Source organism: Anguilla anguilla, chromosome 5 (genome assembly GCF_013347855.1).
Source record: "Anguilla anguilla isolate fAngAng1 chromosome 5, fAngAng1.pri, whole genome shotgun sequence".
NCBI classification, from domain to species: Eukaryota; Metazoa; Chordata; class Actinopteri; order Anguilliformes; family Anguillidae; genus Anguilla; species Anguilla anguilla.
The window spans coordinates 26,956,956-26,976,033 of record NC_049205.1 but is presented as its reverse complement, the minus strand read 5'-3'; the positions used below and the strand labels follow the sequence as shown (position 1 = coordinate 26,976,033).

The following is a 19,078-nucleotide window of genomic DNA, read 5'->3' as shown; positions in this document are numbered from 1 at the left end:
TCCCAAATAATGGTGGTGAAATGAAGGATACATAACTAAATGTTCGATTGTTTTATCTCCTTAATAAACACTCGCTCCTTCTTAGGAACGGGAAAGGTTGCGTCTGGAGGCTGCCAAGAAAAAACAGGAGCAGGAAATTGAGAGAAAGAAGAAACTGGAGGAAGAGAAGAGGAAGAAACAGGAAGAGATGAAAAGGTCAGATAATTTTTAAAAAAATTTTATTTAATTATTTGTGGGTTATTAGGTAAGGTGTGGCTTTCTGCTGCTGCTGTGTGTATGAGACATACCATGGTCTCAAGTGTCTTATCACTTTTATAAAACAGATGGGCATTCAAAAACTGACAACTGTTAATGGCAATTTATAAATACTCACGTGTCCCTCGGTGGGGACTGAATTAATGGTGTAGGATTATCTGGCAAACTAGCAGTGGTAGATGCCTGTGTCAGTTGTTCATCAGGTTTGCAGCTCGACTTCAGATGTTTGCCAAGCTCTCTTGGCAAACATCTTGACACATTTTTGACTTCTTTCCCTCTCTATCTACTGAACACTGATAAAATGTCATCATTGCTATGTTAGTATTACTGCTCAAATATTTCGGTTATATACGTTATTTTTGAAATTGAGTGTCTTTATTTAGGTTAGTGGTATTATATAATGTGAATATTTCACACTGTAATGTTAGCGTTAGTGTAATAGTTTTTGTGATGCATGCAACAGTGATGACGAGAGTGTTGGAACATTGCCAAAACGTGGTGGACGGTGAAAATTGTTTTCATATTGTCCCATCCCCATACAAGAAAACACGAGAGTATAGAAATACATACAGGAGTTAATTATTACACATTTAGGACGCTTTACTCTGCTATACTCCTCCCATGACACCTCCTACCTTCATGGTAGGTAGCTAATTTGTATAGGAATACAATCTACTTGGATGTCTGTAATTATATTCACTCACCGGCTACTTTATTAGGTACAACTTGGTAGTACCGGGCTAGCCTACTGACGCTGCTGGAAGACTGGGCAGAGGCTACTAATTAAGGCCACAAACAATCATACACTTCCTTTCTTGACAATATATTTCTTGACAATATAACAATAATATGTATAATAACGAAACAATCGGAGACCATAATATAGCCCCACGGTGTACTGAAGCAGGCTAATCAATTAATGACATTACAGCGGACGCACATTCAACTTTAGTCTACACACAAGCCGATGTTAGATTAACACCAAAATATACATTTATAAACATGACAAAATACCCCAAAAACCCCAAATTACGAGAGTCTTAATGTCCAGAAAGCAATAGAAATAGTTCAAATACGAATATATTTAATCAAGATTGCAATCAAAGTCAAAGTTTGTGACGAAGATGGAACGAGAAGCCGCCGTTCAAAAAGGCAATCTCACCACTCCGACGAACGAGAAGAAAGCAATCCTTTTGCAACCACCCACATCTCCCGACCGAGAATAATCCACGAGGAAAGTTTATTCCAGCAGCTAAGAATCGTGACAGTTTGCAATTAGATGAGCCCGAAATCCATGTTCACCTGCATGCGCACACTAATTTCCCCTGATCCCTAGCACTTGGCCCGTGAGGACGTCCTATTTGTGGCACTGTCATGCAAAATAAGATGAAAACACAAAGTTCAAGTATCCCTATGATTCTAAAGACCTGCCTTAAATTAACCCCATACCGATTTTCAAAATTAAATACACATACATGATATATATACTTTTTTTTCATTTAAAAATAAAAGTGTCACCTTGACGCCCTCTCTCGGTAATCCGCCAATTAACTTCGCCGCAGTTCTAGTGTTAAATAAGCTATTGGTGTCTGGGACACCGTGAGTGGGGCAGCGGTATGAACCCGTGAGATGTAGAACGTAGGCTATTTGAAAGGTGAACAGATAGTTAATGACCCAAACGCAAATATTCATGTAGGCTTTTATAGATTGAAAACCGCATTGAAATTACGTAAAAGAAAACTGGCAAATGAAAAGCTGTTCAAAAGCATCATCTTTCCTTAAAATGCTATTGTCCTCGAGTATTTAAATAAAGTGCACACTCCTGGGCAAAAAAAAAAAATGGGACAAGGCCAAAATGGCAAAATATTATGCTTTTATGGTCTTAACAACAAATCAAGCAAGAATTAAATGCACTCCTGAGACCTCCTGTGCCACCATTTGCTCGTTTACTTTTGCTGCAGTGAACTGTTTGGGGAAAAGCTAGAAACAGGGAAATTCACTTATACAGTAGACTAACATAATGTCAAATAAAAGAGTCATGTTTTGTATTTGGTTGCATATCATTCGCATGCCATGACTTCCTGATGTCTGTGAGCTATCAACATCATCAGAGTCTGGATATCTTATTTTCAGGTTGTCCTACAAGCGATACAAAAACTCTTTGCATTTGAATAGATCTCTATGGGAATTGGGGGGTGGGACTAGATTCAGCTGTAAATTATGCTGATACAGTATGGAACACACTTGTTGGTTAAATGGCTTTAAGTCATTAAGGGTCCAAGGTATCAAATGAGCCTCAAACCACCGTGCTGCTACCAGATATGCAGTAGGTACTACAAGCATTGTTTCTCCTGATTAATTTTCCTGTTGAACTCAATGGAAAATATATTCAGGAGAAACAATGCTTGTAGTATCTACTGCATATCTGGCTAAGGGCGTGTACACACTATCCGCCTTTTTCTGAGCTGCCTCCGTGTTTTTTTACATGTAAACCTATGTGAAGTTACCGCATGGCGGAAAAAAGTAGCCGCTCTAAAAAGGCGGTGCATCACCCACCTTCCCTAAAAAAACAAAAAATAATGCCGGGCAGTGTGTGTGTACATGCCCTAATGTGGGGGCCTCCTCTGTAACTTGTTTTACAAATTGTAGAGGGGGAATATGACTTGGCCTCACAGCCGGCGGTGGCTATGGGCAAACATGCGGCTTACCCACCCAATCAAAGGTTCCATCCAACAGACCCCCCCCCCCCCCCTCCCCGGTCGACCGGCCCTGCTCTCAGCCTGAAAAAAAATTTTCAGTCAGAAGTTTTTTTTTTTTTTTTGCTTTAATCCCTGGGTACTGTACACATTTATAATTTTACACAACTTTGCTAGAATGAAGCATTGTCTATTAATATTACTAATATAGGTATGTATTTGGCTAATTAATTTAGCTAATGTTTTAAAACTGTTATTTTGTTGTTGACCTGAATTTTTGAAGGCATAACACAAAAGAGTAGGGAGACACGCCTGCTGTCAATAGTGCAAAGCTGCCATCCAGTTACTGGAAATACAGTGTGAGAATGCTGCAGAACTGCAGCACTTTAATCTGCATCGAGAAAACACTGGATAATTACGTCCGCAAGCAGGGACGTGCAATTTTTATTCATTTATTTTTCCTCCCACTGCATGGGGCACCACAGCCAAATACATTAAAAGTAGGGACAACAGATTATCTAGGGTCACTGTAGGCATTAGATTGTTGCTGTCATCTAACTAATGCCTCTTCAGGGTTCGTACGGTCATGAAAAACCTGGAAAAGTCATTGAACTTTAAAATGCAATTTCCAGGCCCTGGAAAAGTTATGGAAAATAATATTTTTTGAAAAGTTTTGGAAAAGTAATGGAAATATAGCTAAAGTTGCATCAAATATAATTACTAATTAATCCAATCAAAAAATAGTATGTATAGTAATAAAACGTAAATTGGCACGTAACCTTCGCGGTATTTTGGTGGTGTGAGAAGTTAATTCGGTCCGGCTCAGTCTGTTTACAGGCACGCCTCTGCTGATGTAGCAGTTAGTAAACGTAGGCCCTACTGTGCCGACAATATGCCAGGGAAGTGCAGCTTCAGTAATATATCAGGGCTCGAAATTAACTTTTTTACTTGGTAGCACTGGTGCTCCCAACTTCAAAAACTTAGGAACATCCACGAAATGTAAGGAGCACCAACAATATATGCAATAGATTTTTTATTAATAAAAAACGACAATATAACAGTACGGTTTACAAGTAACAGTTAAACTGTCACGCATAAAATGTGTCGACTCTTCAAGGAATTGCGTGTTATGCATTCAAACGACAAAGCGCTTCTCGTCACATTAATACCGCTAATTAAATCAACCGCCCGTAAACTGCATCGGAGAAATGAGCTGTTCCAACCGGGTCGCTACACAAAACGTCCGCTTCAACTTTTCAGCTTTCGATAACGCTAATAAATTGAACATAAACTTTTGTCTTCAGGTAACATTAGTTACGCGTTAGCTCTCTGTGTCGCGTGACAGTGGAGTGCAGCGAAAGGGAGTGATTGAAGGCTAATATTAACCAATTTAAAATCAGCATTAAAGGTAAGAATGTCAAGCTCGCGATTGGTTAGAAGGGTCATCGTCAGCTCACAAGGGACATGCTGAGTGTACTAACTAGCGCATGTACAGAGAATGAGACGTTCAACCAAAATGGTCGCAATTTCGAGCCCTGTTTGTGACATTGACAAAAATGTTAAACTATTCGAATTAAAATATGAGAGAATGTATCTAAGAATGTGTCTGGTGTTTATTTGTTAAAAGCCGCGTTTCCACCAAAATTACCCGGAACTTTCAGTCCCAGGAACTACTTTACCAGGAACTAAAAGGTTCCTTCAGCCCATGGTTGTCTGCATTTCCTCCGTGGTCTAAAGTCCCGCGAAGATTAGGCAAATTAGCCCACTGACGTATGAAAAAGCGACGTTGTCGTCGGTCCATCTGTACTATGATTTCTTCTGTAACCCCATACTACCACCGAAGTAGCCTACATTATTTTCTAATAATCGGGACAGCCCGGAGGGGTTTATTCCACTTATATACAACGGGTTACCAACAATGACTATATATGGTTACTTTTGTATTTATTGATTTTTATCGATTTAATCACATGGAATTGAAATATTCTTCTGCAGCCGTTTGGGCATATTTTACCGTTGTCAAGCAAAACTGTCGTTGGTAGTTGAACTTGGACCGTTGTTATGCAACAAATAGGATATAACAGGCCAATAGTCAGATTGTAACTGTTTTATATATCCTCTCAAACACATTCATTATGTTTTTATGCGAACATTCGCTTTCATGTCTTGACATCCGAGGCGACAGAATGCATTCACATTTCCAATATAACTGGCAACAACAGCAGAAAACATGCACATGTTGTAAATAATTTGCTGTTTGATTACTTTCTCATCGTCAATTCTATATGGCTAATCGCAAAATGACAAGAATAGAACGAAAACTCGGACTTGCGTGAAAATTTAAATTAGTAGTGGTACAGCCACCGTTTGCTTTCCTTCGAAGTTACTGCTAGCCGAGCAGCGAAGTGTGCCCTCCAGATGCGAACCATGCACCATAAATTAGTCCATAGTCTTCCTGGTCTTTTTGTTGAATTGAAGAATGGCAGAGTAAAATTACGGCAGTCTGAAAAAGCTAAAGGTACGATTACTAGAATTAACCTGTTATTTTACCATGACAAAAAGTGCGGAACATGATTTCCAGTTTGCTTTTACTGTATCACCAATGTGAATTACGCAGAACTACCGCATACCTCACATAACTGTATCAAACGTTTTGAGTCAATTACAACGGGCTAACAAAGAAAATCCGGAAGAAAATGTTCAGCAACCGAATTAATCCGTTTGAATGTTTTAGTACGTAATATGCTGTCCCAGCACGAATGCTTAGCATTTTATAAAACGAATACTAAAGCAAGAAAAGAACAGAAGAGCACACGTTATAATTCCAAGACGTTGGCAGGCTATAACCAAAAGTAGGCTACTGCGCCGCATAACATACAAGTTTGATTTGAAGTTATTATGAAAATAAATCGAGTTGCGCCTGTATATTTTTAAACATGGCGCCTGAAAATAGACACAAAAAAATGCTGCGAGTACTCGACCAATCAGAAATGTTCAGCGCTGCAAGCTCCACCCAAAAGGTTCCTGTACTTTCGGAAAGTACTACCCCCCGAGCAGGAACCTTTTGGGGGGTAAAACAAAGGCCCCGGAACTAAATTTAGACCCTAGTTCCTGCGGTGGAAACACACTGAGTTCCTCAAAAGGTTCCTAGTTCCGGGGTATAGTTCCTGCGGTGGAAACGCGGCTTTAGAGAGGCACCATATGTTTCAGATGCAGACCTAATTTACTTAGTGCTATTTATTTATTTATTGACCTTTCAGCATTATTACAGGTTCATAAAAACAGTTGTCATTAAAAACACTGAATTATTTTGCTGTTACAATAAAACATCAATACTAAGTAGACAAAAAATTTTAAATATTGCAATTATCTAATCTGAGATCTAATCTCGTATCCCAAATTTAAATTTAAAATCCGCTGTCATTTAGGAGTCTGCACATATAGGGGATTAGTGATCTCCTGTATCTCTCAGTTCGACATCTTGGGATGGCCAGTTGGTTTGAATTCCTTCTCTGATACCTGTGAGCTCCTCCCTGAGGGGGGGTAGCCAGTCACTGAAGTTGGACTTTAGCAGCTCTCTGGCAAAGCCAAGACACAGTTGAGTGCGTCTCTCTGATAGAGTGCACAATCCGAGAGTGCAGAGAGCCTCTGGGTACCCTGAGTACCTCTGGCCAAGTATGATTTTACAAGCCCGTTTCTGCGTGCTTTCCAGCCTTTTAGCCTGGTCTGTAGTCAGGGAACTGTGCCAGACGGGGACTGCATACTCCAGCACCGGGCGTACGTAGCCTGTGTAGATGGAAACCAGTTCTGGGTCTCGGACACCAAATTTCTTCAGGCGACGCAGAGCAAAAAGCTTCCTGTTCGCTGAGGTCAGCATGTGGTCCACCTGACTGTCCCAATGCAAATTACTCTGGATGGTGACCCCCAGGACCTTGACAGTGTCACAGACTTCCAGGATGTTCTGGTCAATGGAGAGAGTCGGCAGGGCGGGTGGATGCCTCATGTGGGTGACATGTAAAACTTTACATTTCTTTGGGTTGAGTTTCATTTTGTGCTCCTCTACCCAGATATCAAGACCATTCAGGGTCTGTTGGAGGGTACAGGGTAGTTGGAGCTGTTACAATAAATAATTTTAAATCGTCCCACTGAGATAAAGTCATTTGTTTTGGTCATGGAAATTCAGTTAAAGATTGTGGAGAAGTCATGGAAAAGTCATTGAAAATCATTGGTGAAAAAGTGTATGAACCCTGCTCTTGTCCATTGCATCAAACAGTTTAAGGAACCATCTATATCTGGAACTATTGGGAACCTCGGTAGTTCCCCAAATGTGTTCTGGTTTACAATGAGAATTTGGGAGCAAGTACCAAAAAAATGAAAATACTTGTTTTAAGTAGTCTAACCCTTCCTTAATAAACAGTATTTTGAGGAATTCTCTTGTTATTTTTATTCCATTCCCCGATCCGAAGACTAGCTTAGGAAAGTGTCTGTTGTGATAAAACTTTTTGACACTTTCAGTCAGTGACAGACATAGCTACTTTTGCTCCAAGGTAAGTTGCATTGTGCCTATTGATAACACGTCTAGCCCACAAGCATCGTTGTGTAGCTATGTGAAGGGAAAACAATAGTGCTGAAACGATAAGAGAAATAAACTAAAATAACAAAAGATAAGATTAATAAGAAATAAAGTATAAATGGAGCTGCCGGTAGGTAGGTTAGATATTGCGCATGATTAACGTTTGGCTATGTCGATGCAATCTCAAGGTAAATGGGGCATACTTTAGCCCAGCAGATTCTGAAAGTTAGACTGATGTTTGGTCATGCTGAATCATTAATTATAGCTAACATTAAAAAGCTCTTTTTGGCTTTTTATTTTTATTTTTTATAATTCTTGCTGTAGTATTGTTATTCCAACCAAGAATTCAGTAACGTTAACGAGCTAGGCTAAATGGCAGATAACATTTTCCAGCACTTTATTAATGGAAGACCAAACAATGGCTTAATTTTTCAAGATTGCTACAGTTTCCCATTTATACATTATTTACTTTATGAAGATAGTGGATTATACTTGCAAAAACCATCTGCAATTTCTTGCAGTAATTCATTAAACTTTTTTTTCTTTCCCCTCGTCCCCACTAAAGATTTAGTTGCTATTGATAAGAAGTAATTAACAAAATGTGTATGTCCATGCTATAGAAACATGTTTTAGTGTTGCTTGCCTATTACATTATCTAGCCATAACATAAAGTCTGAATAAATGCTTTCCTTGTATTCCAGATATGTACCTCCTGAACAAAACATTAACATTGTGCCTGAAAGCACCAGAGACAGATCCATCGATTCGGTTGTGCAGATGCTTCCATACAGACATACTGCATGATACAATTAAGCAATTTACATCCTGTCATGCTCTGTGGCATATATAAAAATGCTAAGCAGGCCCAGTTGACGTTGATTTTGGATAAAGATGGCGAGAGCAAAAGATCTAAATGACTTAGAAAGAGGGTCCATTTTTGGTGCACGGATGGCAGGAGCTGCAGTCACAAAGACTGCTCAACTAGCTTGTGTTTCAGTAGGAACAGTGACTAAAGTGACATCTGCATTTATATCTATGGGAAAGACATCATGACCGTGATACTTGTGCATTAGTGCAATATGTAAGGAAACACAGAAAAGCAACTCTTTTTCAGGTGACTGAGAATATCAATGCAGGACGTGATCAGACTGTCAGCAAGGAACAGTTCAACAACTACATAGAGAGGGATATTATAGTAGGGTTGCAGTGCATAAAAAGACGGGTGTGATTTGAGAGTTCAGTGGTGCAGAAAGAATAGACACTGGTCAGCAGAGATGTCTGGTCTGCTGAGATGTGGGGAAAAAAGTGATATGGTCAGATGAGTCTTCCATCACCATATTCTCAACAAGTGGGCAAGTGCATGTGTGGCGTTCACCAAGAGAACTGTACAGGCCTCAATGCTTGTCCCCTACGGTGAGGGGATCTGGTGGCTCTTATGCTGTGGGGAGTATTTTCCTGGCATGGTTTGGGTCCACTTGTTCCCTTAGAGTGAAGGGTCACTGCAAATCAATCCAAAGTTATTCTGGTTGATCACCTTTATCCTATGATGAAACATGTCTATCCTGATGGGAATGGTCTCTTCCGGGATGACAATGCCGTTATCCGCAGGGCATGATGAATGGTTGATAATGGTTTTTCCTTTTATTTGTCAATCGTCTGTGTATGCATCACTAACTATTCAGTTTGTTTATTTTTCCTCTGAATTTATAATGTGTAAAACACACCTGTTCATGTTCGTACAAATGAAAGATATCTTTTCCTCAGCTGCTTTTTGGCATCGTCTGGATTGGAAGAAGTCCATCGGTGGTCCCCATCCTGAACATGTGATTATTTTTGTAGGAAGAGAGATGAGCGCCTGCGGAAAGTAGTGGAGGCACGAGTGAAGGAGGAACAGAGAGAAGAGGAAAAGAAGAAGAAGATTGAACAGAAGATGGCTTATATTGAAGAGAAAAATGATAAGGTAGGCTTTATTAAAGGCAGCTTTGTTTTTATATCATTGTTCATGAGTTACAGTTGAGGCAAAAAGTTTACATACACATAGACTAAAGATATTCAAACTCAGTTTGAGTTTCCGTTGAATAAAATGTATCCGGTTGAAATAAAATGTCGATTTAAAATCTAGGTACACTTTGGATAATAAATGATCATGGAACATTTAGAATTGAAAGTCATTGGTTAGATAGCTGCAAATAAACATGCATCAATTCTATAAGATGAAAATGAATTGTTGTTTTTTTCCCTCCATGTTCAAATAATGACATGTAAGAATTCCAATTCGTGAATTGATTAAAATGACCCCACCCCAATGTCCGTGTGGGTTTCCTCCCAGTACTCCGGTTTCCTCTCAGAGTCCAAAGACATGCAGGTTAGGTTAAGAGGTCTTGGAATGAGATTGTGAGTGAATGCTGTGTGTGCTCTGCGATGGACTGGCGGCGTGTGGTTGAACTGTGTGACTGCACCACGATTGCTGGTGTGCGGTACTTGTGCACATGTAGTTTGTCTACAGTCTCTCTAGCATTCCCTGTCTTATCTATGGTCTGTTTCTGTCCCTCCCTACTGATGCACCATGCCATTAATAGCAAACTGTCTAGATATTTATATATTGTATCAGTTAAATTTCCCTTTTATTTTTCATAGTGCTTCCATAATGTCCATTCATTGTTGTAGTGATAGTGATCAGAGATCAGTATTTGGCCTTTACATCAGCAACTGTTAATTTAAACAATGTGTTTTAACCTCGGTCCTTAATGGGTTCCACGGTATATGCAGGTTTTTGTTCCAACCGCAGTTGCAATCCCAGAAATTTAAGTTTTTTCTTAAAATAAATTTTTCTTTCTTGGGTGATTTTTCCCTCTTAAACCCTAGGACTCTAAATAGTTTTTGGCCATTTTTCACTATCTTCATTTTTTTACATGATAATTAAGAAGAAGCCCCAAGTATTACATACCAGTTTTATCAGAAATCTCTTGGAAACCCAGATCTGCCAAAACTTCTACTTTTAAGAGTTTGATAATCAGAAATAGCAATTCAAAGCAAAAAATGTAATTTATGTTTTATGAAAAAAAAAAAAAAAAAAAGTTTTTGTAATATATTTCCACAAGTACATGTCCACCACAATGAAAACACCCTGCAATGTAAGTCCAGGGTGTATGTAGTACCCAGAGCTTAAAGTTCTCAGGCACCATGCCAGATTTCAGGCATAGAGCAGTTTTAAATTCATAAAATACTTAATTCAGTACATTGTACACATTTCCTCCTGGACAACTTTTCAGGCTCACAAATCTTTTCTTGCTTTAATCCCTGAGTGCCCACACCAAATGTCATGTCAATTGAACGTGCCATTGCTTTATAATGTGGCATTATGTACATGAAGAGCCTGGCACCTGAGCCTTGCACCAGAAATGACTCTAGACTAGAGTCATATCTTATGTACTGTATTGACTACTCATCAATTAAATATTTAGCATCTTTCATTTATATTCTGTGTAACTGTAAAGTTTTTGTCAGCATTTATTAAAAAAAACATCCATGATGATGAGCCTTGTGTTCTATAAACAAAGGGGGGATGGTTAGATGTGTTAGTGTTAGCTAGCCAAGCATATAAATTAAAGTATGATTTTACCCAAAAATCCAACATATCTGACACAAAATGACAACCGCAAGTCCGCGTTTCGGTGCCTGGATTCCAGTTGTTTCTGCGAATTGCAGCGATCCATTTGCTTCTCTTTTCTTTAGATTTCGGCAGTCTGTAAAAAGATAGCTCCGATTTCTTGTTCAATATCCATGGACCACTGGTTCTTCGGTAAGTTGTCAGGATCACTGTCGAGTCCAACTGCCTTTAATTTAAGCAGATAATTGTTTTACTCCTGGTTTTGCAGTTTCCTCTACTAAAGGCAGCCATGTCGCAGCATGTTTTGCCACTCAGTCCGACTGAGGGGGCGTATTCCGGTGGGAAAGTGACGTCAATGCACACCCTCTATTCCAATCCATTGCTCAGCTTAGCAGAGAATGCACATTTCAGAGTGCCTCAGAGACAGATAGAATAATAATACATATTTCAAATAATAAATGTGACATTGAAAAAAAACAAAACCGAAAACGAAATATCAACTCGTCATCCCTGCTACCTGCGTGCTGCGCGCAGAGTACCGTATTTGTTTAGACATTGGCAGACTACAGCATAAGTTGCATCTTTTGTTTATATTCAATATTAGTAATTGCAGTGAGAAACGGCAGCTGTAGACACAAGAAAGTTTGTTACATTATGGTAGCAACGGAACTATGTGGACTATATATATATATATTTACCGTCATTGTTTTATTATACTAGCGTGTTTTCGCGCGTTTGCAGAGAAACGCAAATACTATCAATAAAAATGGTTTAGAAATTTTTTCAGCATAATGACGAATTCAAGGACTAAACGAACTCACCCGATATTGACTTCAAATGGATCCATGCCAAGGAAAAGTAATTATTCATCCTCTCAAAAAGCTTCTACTAACAAACTTTCAATGGCACTGTCGTCTATGGTTTCCCTGACGCGAAAATTTGGGCGTGTTTTGTTGGCATAGTTAAAGCACCATAGATTGCACCCGATTGGCTAAAGAAACATGCCACTCAAAGTTCAGACCCTCCCCTCATTGATAAAAAAAAAGAAAACCGAGTCAGCTTTGGAAATTACGGAGATCTTCGTTGACAACAAATTGTAGTGATTTATGACACCAAAAGACGTCATCGGGGTCCATGAAGTTAAGCCACATTGTCAGAAATAGCTATACATGCCACAAAAAATTTAAGTATCATATTTTCATTGTAGTGCATTGCAAACAATTTACATATGAGAAGTGTTTTATCAAATTAAGCACGGAGTTGAAGCCATTATATATAGTGGTACAATATAGTGCATTACATAGCACAATAGAGTAAAAAATGCCTAAAATCCATGTGTCGGCAAAAATAAAAAGATGGTGTTGAGGGTTGAGTATACCTGTACCATACATCAGGGAATACCGTCATAAAAACAGGAACACTGCGAACCTGAAGAAATATATACAAATATAAAGATTATATTTGGGTATATAGTTAGCCGTAGTTGCTCGCATACGATGAAGAATATATACAAAAAATTAAAGATCAATAGAAAGGCAATTACAGCAAAACTCGCATGTCAAATTCTTCATTAAGACCCCTTCATTGTAACTTTCTAAAGTATGGATCCAGTAGAGTTCTCTTTGCAAAAGTAATTCCTCAATGTTGCCTCCTCTAGCAGGCGCATTAACCCTTTCGATGCCAATGAAGCGAAGGGAGGCAACATTGTGGGCACATTTATTAAAATAAATGGCGACAGGGTAATCAGGGTCTTTACATCTGATAGTACTTTTGTGCTCACTGATTCTTTGGTTTAGACATCTTGACGTTTTTCCTACATAAATTATATCACACGGGCATCTTATGACATAGATCACATTTTTGGCGTTGAACACCTTTAACCCGAAAACGTTTCCCAGACTCCCATGACTAAAATCATAGGCCTTCGAAGTGTTGTGACTCTGGGCACAGTTTCCACATGGGTAGTTCCCATCCCTAAGGGGTACTAGGCATGACTGCGAGGGGCCGGTACTAAGACTGGTATGGACAAGCTTATTGCGCAAATTGGGCGCCCTTTTGTGAACGACAAGGGGGGGATCCTTGAATTGAGAGACAAGAGCAGGATCTGATGTGAGCAGATGCCAATGCTTCATAATTATGTTTTTAAACATTAAAGATTTGGGAGAAAAAGTAGTGATACACATGACCGAGAAATCTTTACTCTTTTTCTGGCTTTTTTGTAAAAGCTCAAGTCGTGGTTTTGAAAGTGCCAAATTGTAAGCTTTGTTAACGTTTTCGCTAGAGTAACCCCGATCTAGAGCCACGTTTCCACCAAAATTACTCGGGAACTACTTTTCAAGGAACTAAAAGGTTCCTTCAGCCCATGGTTGTCTGCGTTTCCACCGCGGTCTAAAGTCCCAAGAAGATTAGGCAAATTAGCCCACTGACGTATGAAATAGCGACGTTGTCGTCGGTCCATCTGTTCTATGATTTCTTCTGTAACCCCATACTACCACCGAAGTAGCCTACATTATTTTCTAATAACCGGGACAGCCCAGAGGGGTTTATTCCACTTATATATACAACGGGTTACCCACAATGATTATATATGGTTACTTTTGTATTTTTTTTTTTTTTTTAATCGATTTAATCACCTGGAATTGAAATATTCTTCTGCAGCCGTTTGGGCTTATTTTACCGTTGTCAAGCAAAACTGTCGTTGGTAGTTGAACTTGGACCGTTGTTATGCAACAAATAGGATATAACAGGCCAATAGTCAGATTGTAACTGTTTTATATATCCTCTCAAACACATTCATTATGTTTTTATGCGAACATTCGCTTTCATGTCTTGACATCCGAAGCGACCGAATGCATTCACATTTATATGTATAACTGGCAACAACAGCAGAAAACATGCACATGTTGTAAACAATTTGCTGTTTGATTACTTTCTCATCGTCAATTCCATATCGCAAATCGCAAAATGACAAGAATAGAATGAAAACTCGGACTTGCGTGAAAATTTAAATTAGTAGTGGTACAGCCACCGTTTGCTTTCCTTCGAAGCTACTGCTAGCCGAGCTGCGAAGTGTGCCCTCCAGATGCGAACCATGCACCATAAATTAGTCCATAGTCTTCCTGGTCTTTCTGTGGAATTGAAGTGGCAGAGTATTGAATTGAATTGGAATGGCAGAGTAAAATTACGGCAGTCTGAAAAAGCTAAATGGACAATTACTAGAATTAACCTGTTATTTTACCCTGACAAAAAGTGCGGAAGGTGATTTCCAGTTTGCTTTTACTGTATCACCAATGTGAATTACGCAGAACTACCGCATAGCCTACCTCACATAACTGTATCAAACGGTTTGAGTCAATTACAACGGGCTAACAAAGAAAATCCGGAAGAAAATATTCAGCAACCGAATTAATCCGTTTGAATGTTTTGGTACGTAATATGCTGTCCCAGCACGAATGTTTTTTATTTTAAAAAATTATAAAAAGAATACTAAAGCAAGAAAAGAACAGAAGAGCACACGTTATAATTCCAAGACGTTGGCAGGCTATAACCAAAACTAGGCTAAGTTTGATTTGAAGTTATTATGAAAATAAATTGGTTTGCGTCTGCATATTTTTAAACATGGCGACTGAAAACAAACACAAAAACCAATCAGAAATGTTCAGCGCTGCAAGCTCCACCCAAAAGGTTCCTGTACTTTCGGAAAGTACTACCCCCCGAGCAGGAACTTTTTGGGGGGTAAAATAAAGCCCCCGGAACTAAATTTAGACCCTAGTTCCTGCGGTGGAAACGCACTGAGTTCCTCAAAAGGTTCCTAGTTCCGGGGTAAAGTTCCTGCGGTGGAAACGCGGCTTAGGAAGCATTGTTTCATAGCTGAGGCCTTGTGAATAAAATCATCAGTAGAATTGTAAATACGTCTGTAAAACTGACTTTTAGGGAGGCCCTTTTTCAGGGTAGTGGGATGAGAGCTGCTAGCGAGAAGGGTTGTGTTCCTATCAGTCTCTTTTTGATACAGGGTGGTAATAAGATTACCGTCATTAGATTCAATCCACACATCAAGAAAATGTACATGTTTAGCATCATACTCGATAGAGAATTTAAGATCTGGGTTACAACCATTAAGAAATGTACCAAAGGTAGTAAGTTCTTCTTCTGTGCCAGCCCATACAAAAAAGATATCGTCTATATATCTGAACCATTTCAAAATTTTAGTGAAGAAAGGGTTTCTCAAGCTATTAAAAACCAAGTTTCAGGACCAGAGAAGCATGTTCACAGAAACTCACTAGGGGGTGTTGTATCACGGTCTCTTGGATAGAAACCGAGAGCTTCAAGACCTCTATCATAGGATATATTAGTATAAAGACTTTCTTGGTCCATAGTGACAAGAAGTGTATCGCTTGGTAAACTATTCAGCATAGATATATTAATAACAGCAGTAGAACTAACTAGAGAACTAACAAAGGGCTTAATGAAGAAATCAACAAAATTAGAAAGTGGTTTGAGGAGAGAATCATTACCTGCTACTATGGGTCTCCCTTTAGGTTTGTGTAGATTCTTATGGATCTTAGGGAGTGTGTAAAAAAACAGGTATGACAGGGTGTTGGCAGAAAAGGTAATCAAAATCCAATTATTTTTTAAAGCAAGTGTTAAATTGTTGAGACCTTAGTTTGAAAGGCAGTGGGGTAAAAATCAAGTTTTCTGTAAAAATGGCAATCGTCTAATTGTCTGTAGGCCTTAGCCTTATAGTCAGACAAAGTCTGCAATACAATAGCACCCCCTTTATCGGCGGGCTTGATAACCAGTTGTTTGTCATCTGCAAGTTGCTGTAAAGCGACTCTTTCCTCACGAGTGAGATTGTCAGAAAAATAAAAAGGCTTTGAATCAACAAAATTCAACACTTGTTCTACAAGTCTACAGAAAGTTAAGAAAAGCATTCGTGATAGGAGGTAAGAAAGTACTCTTAGGTTTAAAGGGGGTAACATTAGGCAATTGCTGCATAACATTTTTATCCCCAAAGAAATGCCTTAATTAAATTTTTCTGAAAAAACGAGAGAGATCAGTCTTAACATCAAAAGAATTGGTAGGAGAAACAGGCACGAATGATAAGCCTTTACTAAGAACACCAAGTTGCGTTTCAGAGAGTACCTTGTCAGAAGTTGACTATACAGTCCTTGTCTGCCGGCAAGTGAGAGGATGACGCTCCACATTGAAGTCCTCTTGTGGCACCTCGGGCTCGTGTTCCGTTTTTTGGCCATCGGCCGCGTCCACCGCCACTGCCCCTCTCCCTGGTTGAGCGGGTGCTCTGGTGGGAGTTGGAGTCGCTGGGGAAGTCGTTATCCACTTGGTAGTGGACCCTCTGTGGCCGGTGTGGCAGTGCATCTCCCTCATTGATCCAGGTTTAGACTTGATTGTGTTGATAATCGGAAGTGTCTCTTTTATACTTTCTGATCTTGATCGCCATCAGGCCTTCTTCGTAGGACTTCAAAGTTGTTTAATGGATTCCATGGTCTGCGTGAAATCTCTGCCACATTTTTCTTATAGCAGCGTTTCCTGATTAATGATTTCTTGCATAATTAATCATTGACTGCTTCAATGATTAATAAAGTTAAATCAAGTGAGCACTTACTGATAATATCGCACCATTTTTTAACAAAGTCCTTGTTGTTTTTCCGATTGGTTGGGGCTTTTTGGATTCGTAGACCTCTTGGGATGCGCTTCACACGCCAGTATTCGCTTAAGGTGCTTCCGTGAAGTTTAAGTCGAGATTCGTTTTGCTTGAGTCTTTTTAGTTTGACTTTTAAATCCTCCAGGCACACGGAATTCGAAAAGTTGTGAGCAGTGTCTTGGGTAGGGAATAAAATTCTCTCGGCATCACTTGTTGAAAATTCAAACGTCTCAGCAAAGTTAGTCGTCAAGGCATTAATGGCTTGGAAGGACAACATAATAAAAAAGTATGCAATACCTCGGATGAAAGGTATTGCTGGATGAAAAAAAATGTTAATAGTAGAAGAATCATCCGCACATCTGACAATTGCTCAGGTGCAACCAAAGATAAAACCATGCAATGTAATAAAAGGCTGAGGGCACACTGAGAGTATTGCAAAAATGTGTCTTTTTAATGGCAAGCTTTTGGCCAAAGACCTTCGTCAGGGCATAGCAAGAACACAAAAGAGAAGTACATTCTTCATCTTCTTAGCTGTCGAATATTCATTTTTTGAATATTCCCAGATACAAAAGTAAACCATTCCGTAAACCAACTAATCGATCAATCTAAAAAATAAACGCTTTGAGAAGGCAGACTTTCCAAGAGACACACTTACGTTTACAATAAACGGATGTACACATTTTGAACAATGGTGTTACAAGTTCACAGCACAAAACCTTGTAATAAAAAGTTCAGTGAAGTAACCGAAAAGCTCACCAAATATTGCAATCCTTAACTGGATCAGACGATGCAGTTCAGTCAGCTAACTCATAAATTCCTGAAGTTTGCCCAGATGTTCGACCCTAAAGAATGTATAAATTCACTTATTTTATGTCGCTTTGGATAAAAACGTCTGCCAAATAATTGTAATGTAATGTAGACAAACCTCTCAAATGATTCTTTTCCAGGCTTTGATGAGGATTTATTCTGAACTACAAATGGCACATTAAGAAAACACCCATAGAATTCTGTTTGTATCAGTGCGGGTACTGCTGAAAATAGTTGATGTTTCCCAGTTTAAGCCAATAGTACCCAGTTGTTGCGAATTCAGTCTATGCTGGGAGAACTTTGTCATCTTCTTGCAAGTGCTATATGACACATTAATGGGAACAGGCAGCTTTGTCAAATGTCTACCAGCCTCAGATATTTTATCTTATGAGTCTGCTAAGAGAAGAAATCAATAAGGGTTGTTGCTGGGTAGCACAGCTACAACTACCACTATGTGTCTTCCTCACATGTATTTCCCCACACAAGGGTATCGATAACTCTAAAAGTGGTCAGTTAAACATTCCTGACTTGCTAACCCCTTCAAGTTTATTTTGGTAACAGTCAATTGACGGTCATCAGACATATGAAGTGGTTTATACATCAGTGCCAGTCCTTGAAAAGCTAGTCCTTGTCACTAGCTGACAATGGTGAATATATTTACAAAATTTCTAAAATATAATACTACCCTTTTTTTGTAGTTGCGTGTGGAGCGTCTGGCTGAGGAGAAGGCCAAGAAGAAAGTTGCCTCCAAACGGCAGGAAGAGCTTGAGCAGAGGAAGAGGCAAGAGGAAGAGGCCAGGAGGAGGAAAATCTTGCAAGCTGTAAGCCAAAAACATTTGCTAAACATTGATATTTTTGAAAAAGGTTTAACAAAGCTAAAATTTTATCAAACAATATTGTGGGTATGTTTAAATGAGTTGTAAATTCCATTTCTAGGGTTATGGCAAAGAAATGCTCAGACTTTTAGAATTTTACCCTTATGAAATTCAAAAATATCCTTTGTCCTTGTTACGAATGAAACCTTGGCTGAGCAATGTAAAAGGACACCAAATGTAGCATGCATCTGAGTCCACTGCCAGTTTAACAAAAATGTTTATTTTTAAAGTGTACAGCAACTTAAGCTTTTGGCCTGTCTCCGCCCACTTCATATTTTTAAGAGATGCAAATTGGGACCATTGGCTGTAGAAAAAATATGGATCCAAGTCACTGTGATCCCACCCATTCACTCTCCATGGTCTTGGTTAAAAGCATTTTGAAGCCCGGGAAGTGCTGTTTGTAGGCGTTGCTGTGTTGTATGAATTGGAGTCAGAGACTGCAGTAGGGAAAAAGGAGACCCTTATATGGGCATGAAGTCCGGTCGTCCAGCGTGGGAGACACAGTGACTCTGCTATGGTGCCAACTGTCTCTGATTCGCACACAAAATATTAGTCTTGTCCAAATAACTGAATAACTCAAAAAAAAACGACACATGGGGA

At 39.2% G+C, this 19,078-nt stretch overlaps 1 protein-coding gene across 3 annotated transcripts in view; it reads left to right on the top strand.

Annotated features, from left to right (window-relative positions):
- The window catches only part of incenp (inner centromere protein), a 126,375-nt gene that overhangs the window by 77,232 nt on the left and 30,065 nt on the right, over positions 1–19,078 (top strand). For all 3 annotated transcript variants that reach the window (XM_035418821.1, XM_035418822.1, XM_035418820.1), the window contains 3 exons: positions 86–195; positions 9,364–9,484; positions 18,302–18,424. In XM_035418821.1, coding sequence (XP_035274712.1) covers positions 86–195; positions 9,364–9,484; positions 18,302–18,424 — 354 coding nt within the window. The remainder of the gene's footprint in view (positions 1–85; positions 196–9,363; positions 9,485–18,301; positions 18,425–19,078) is intronic.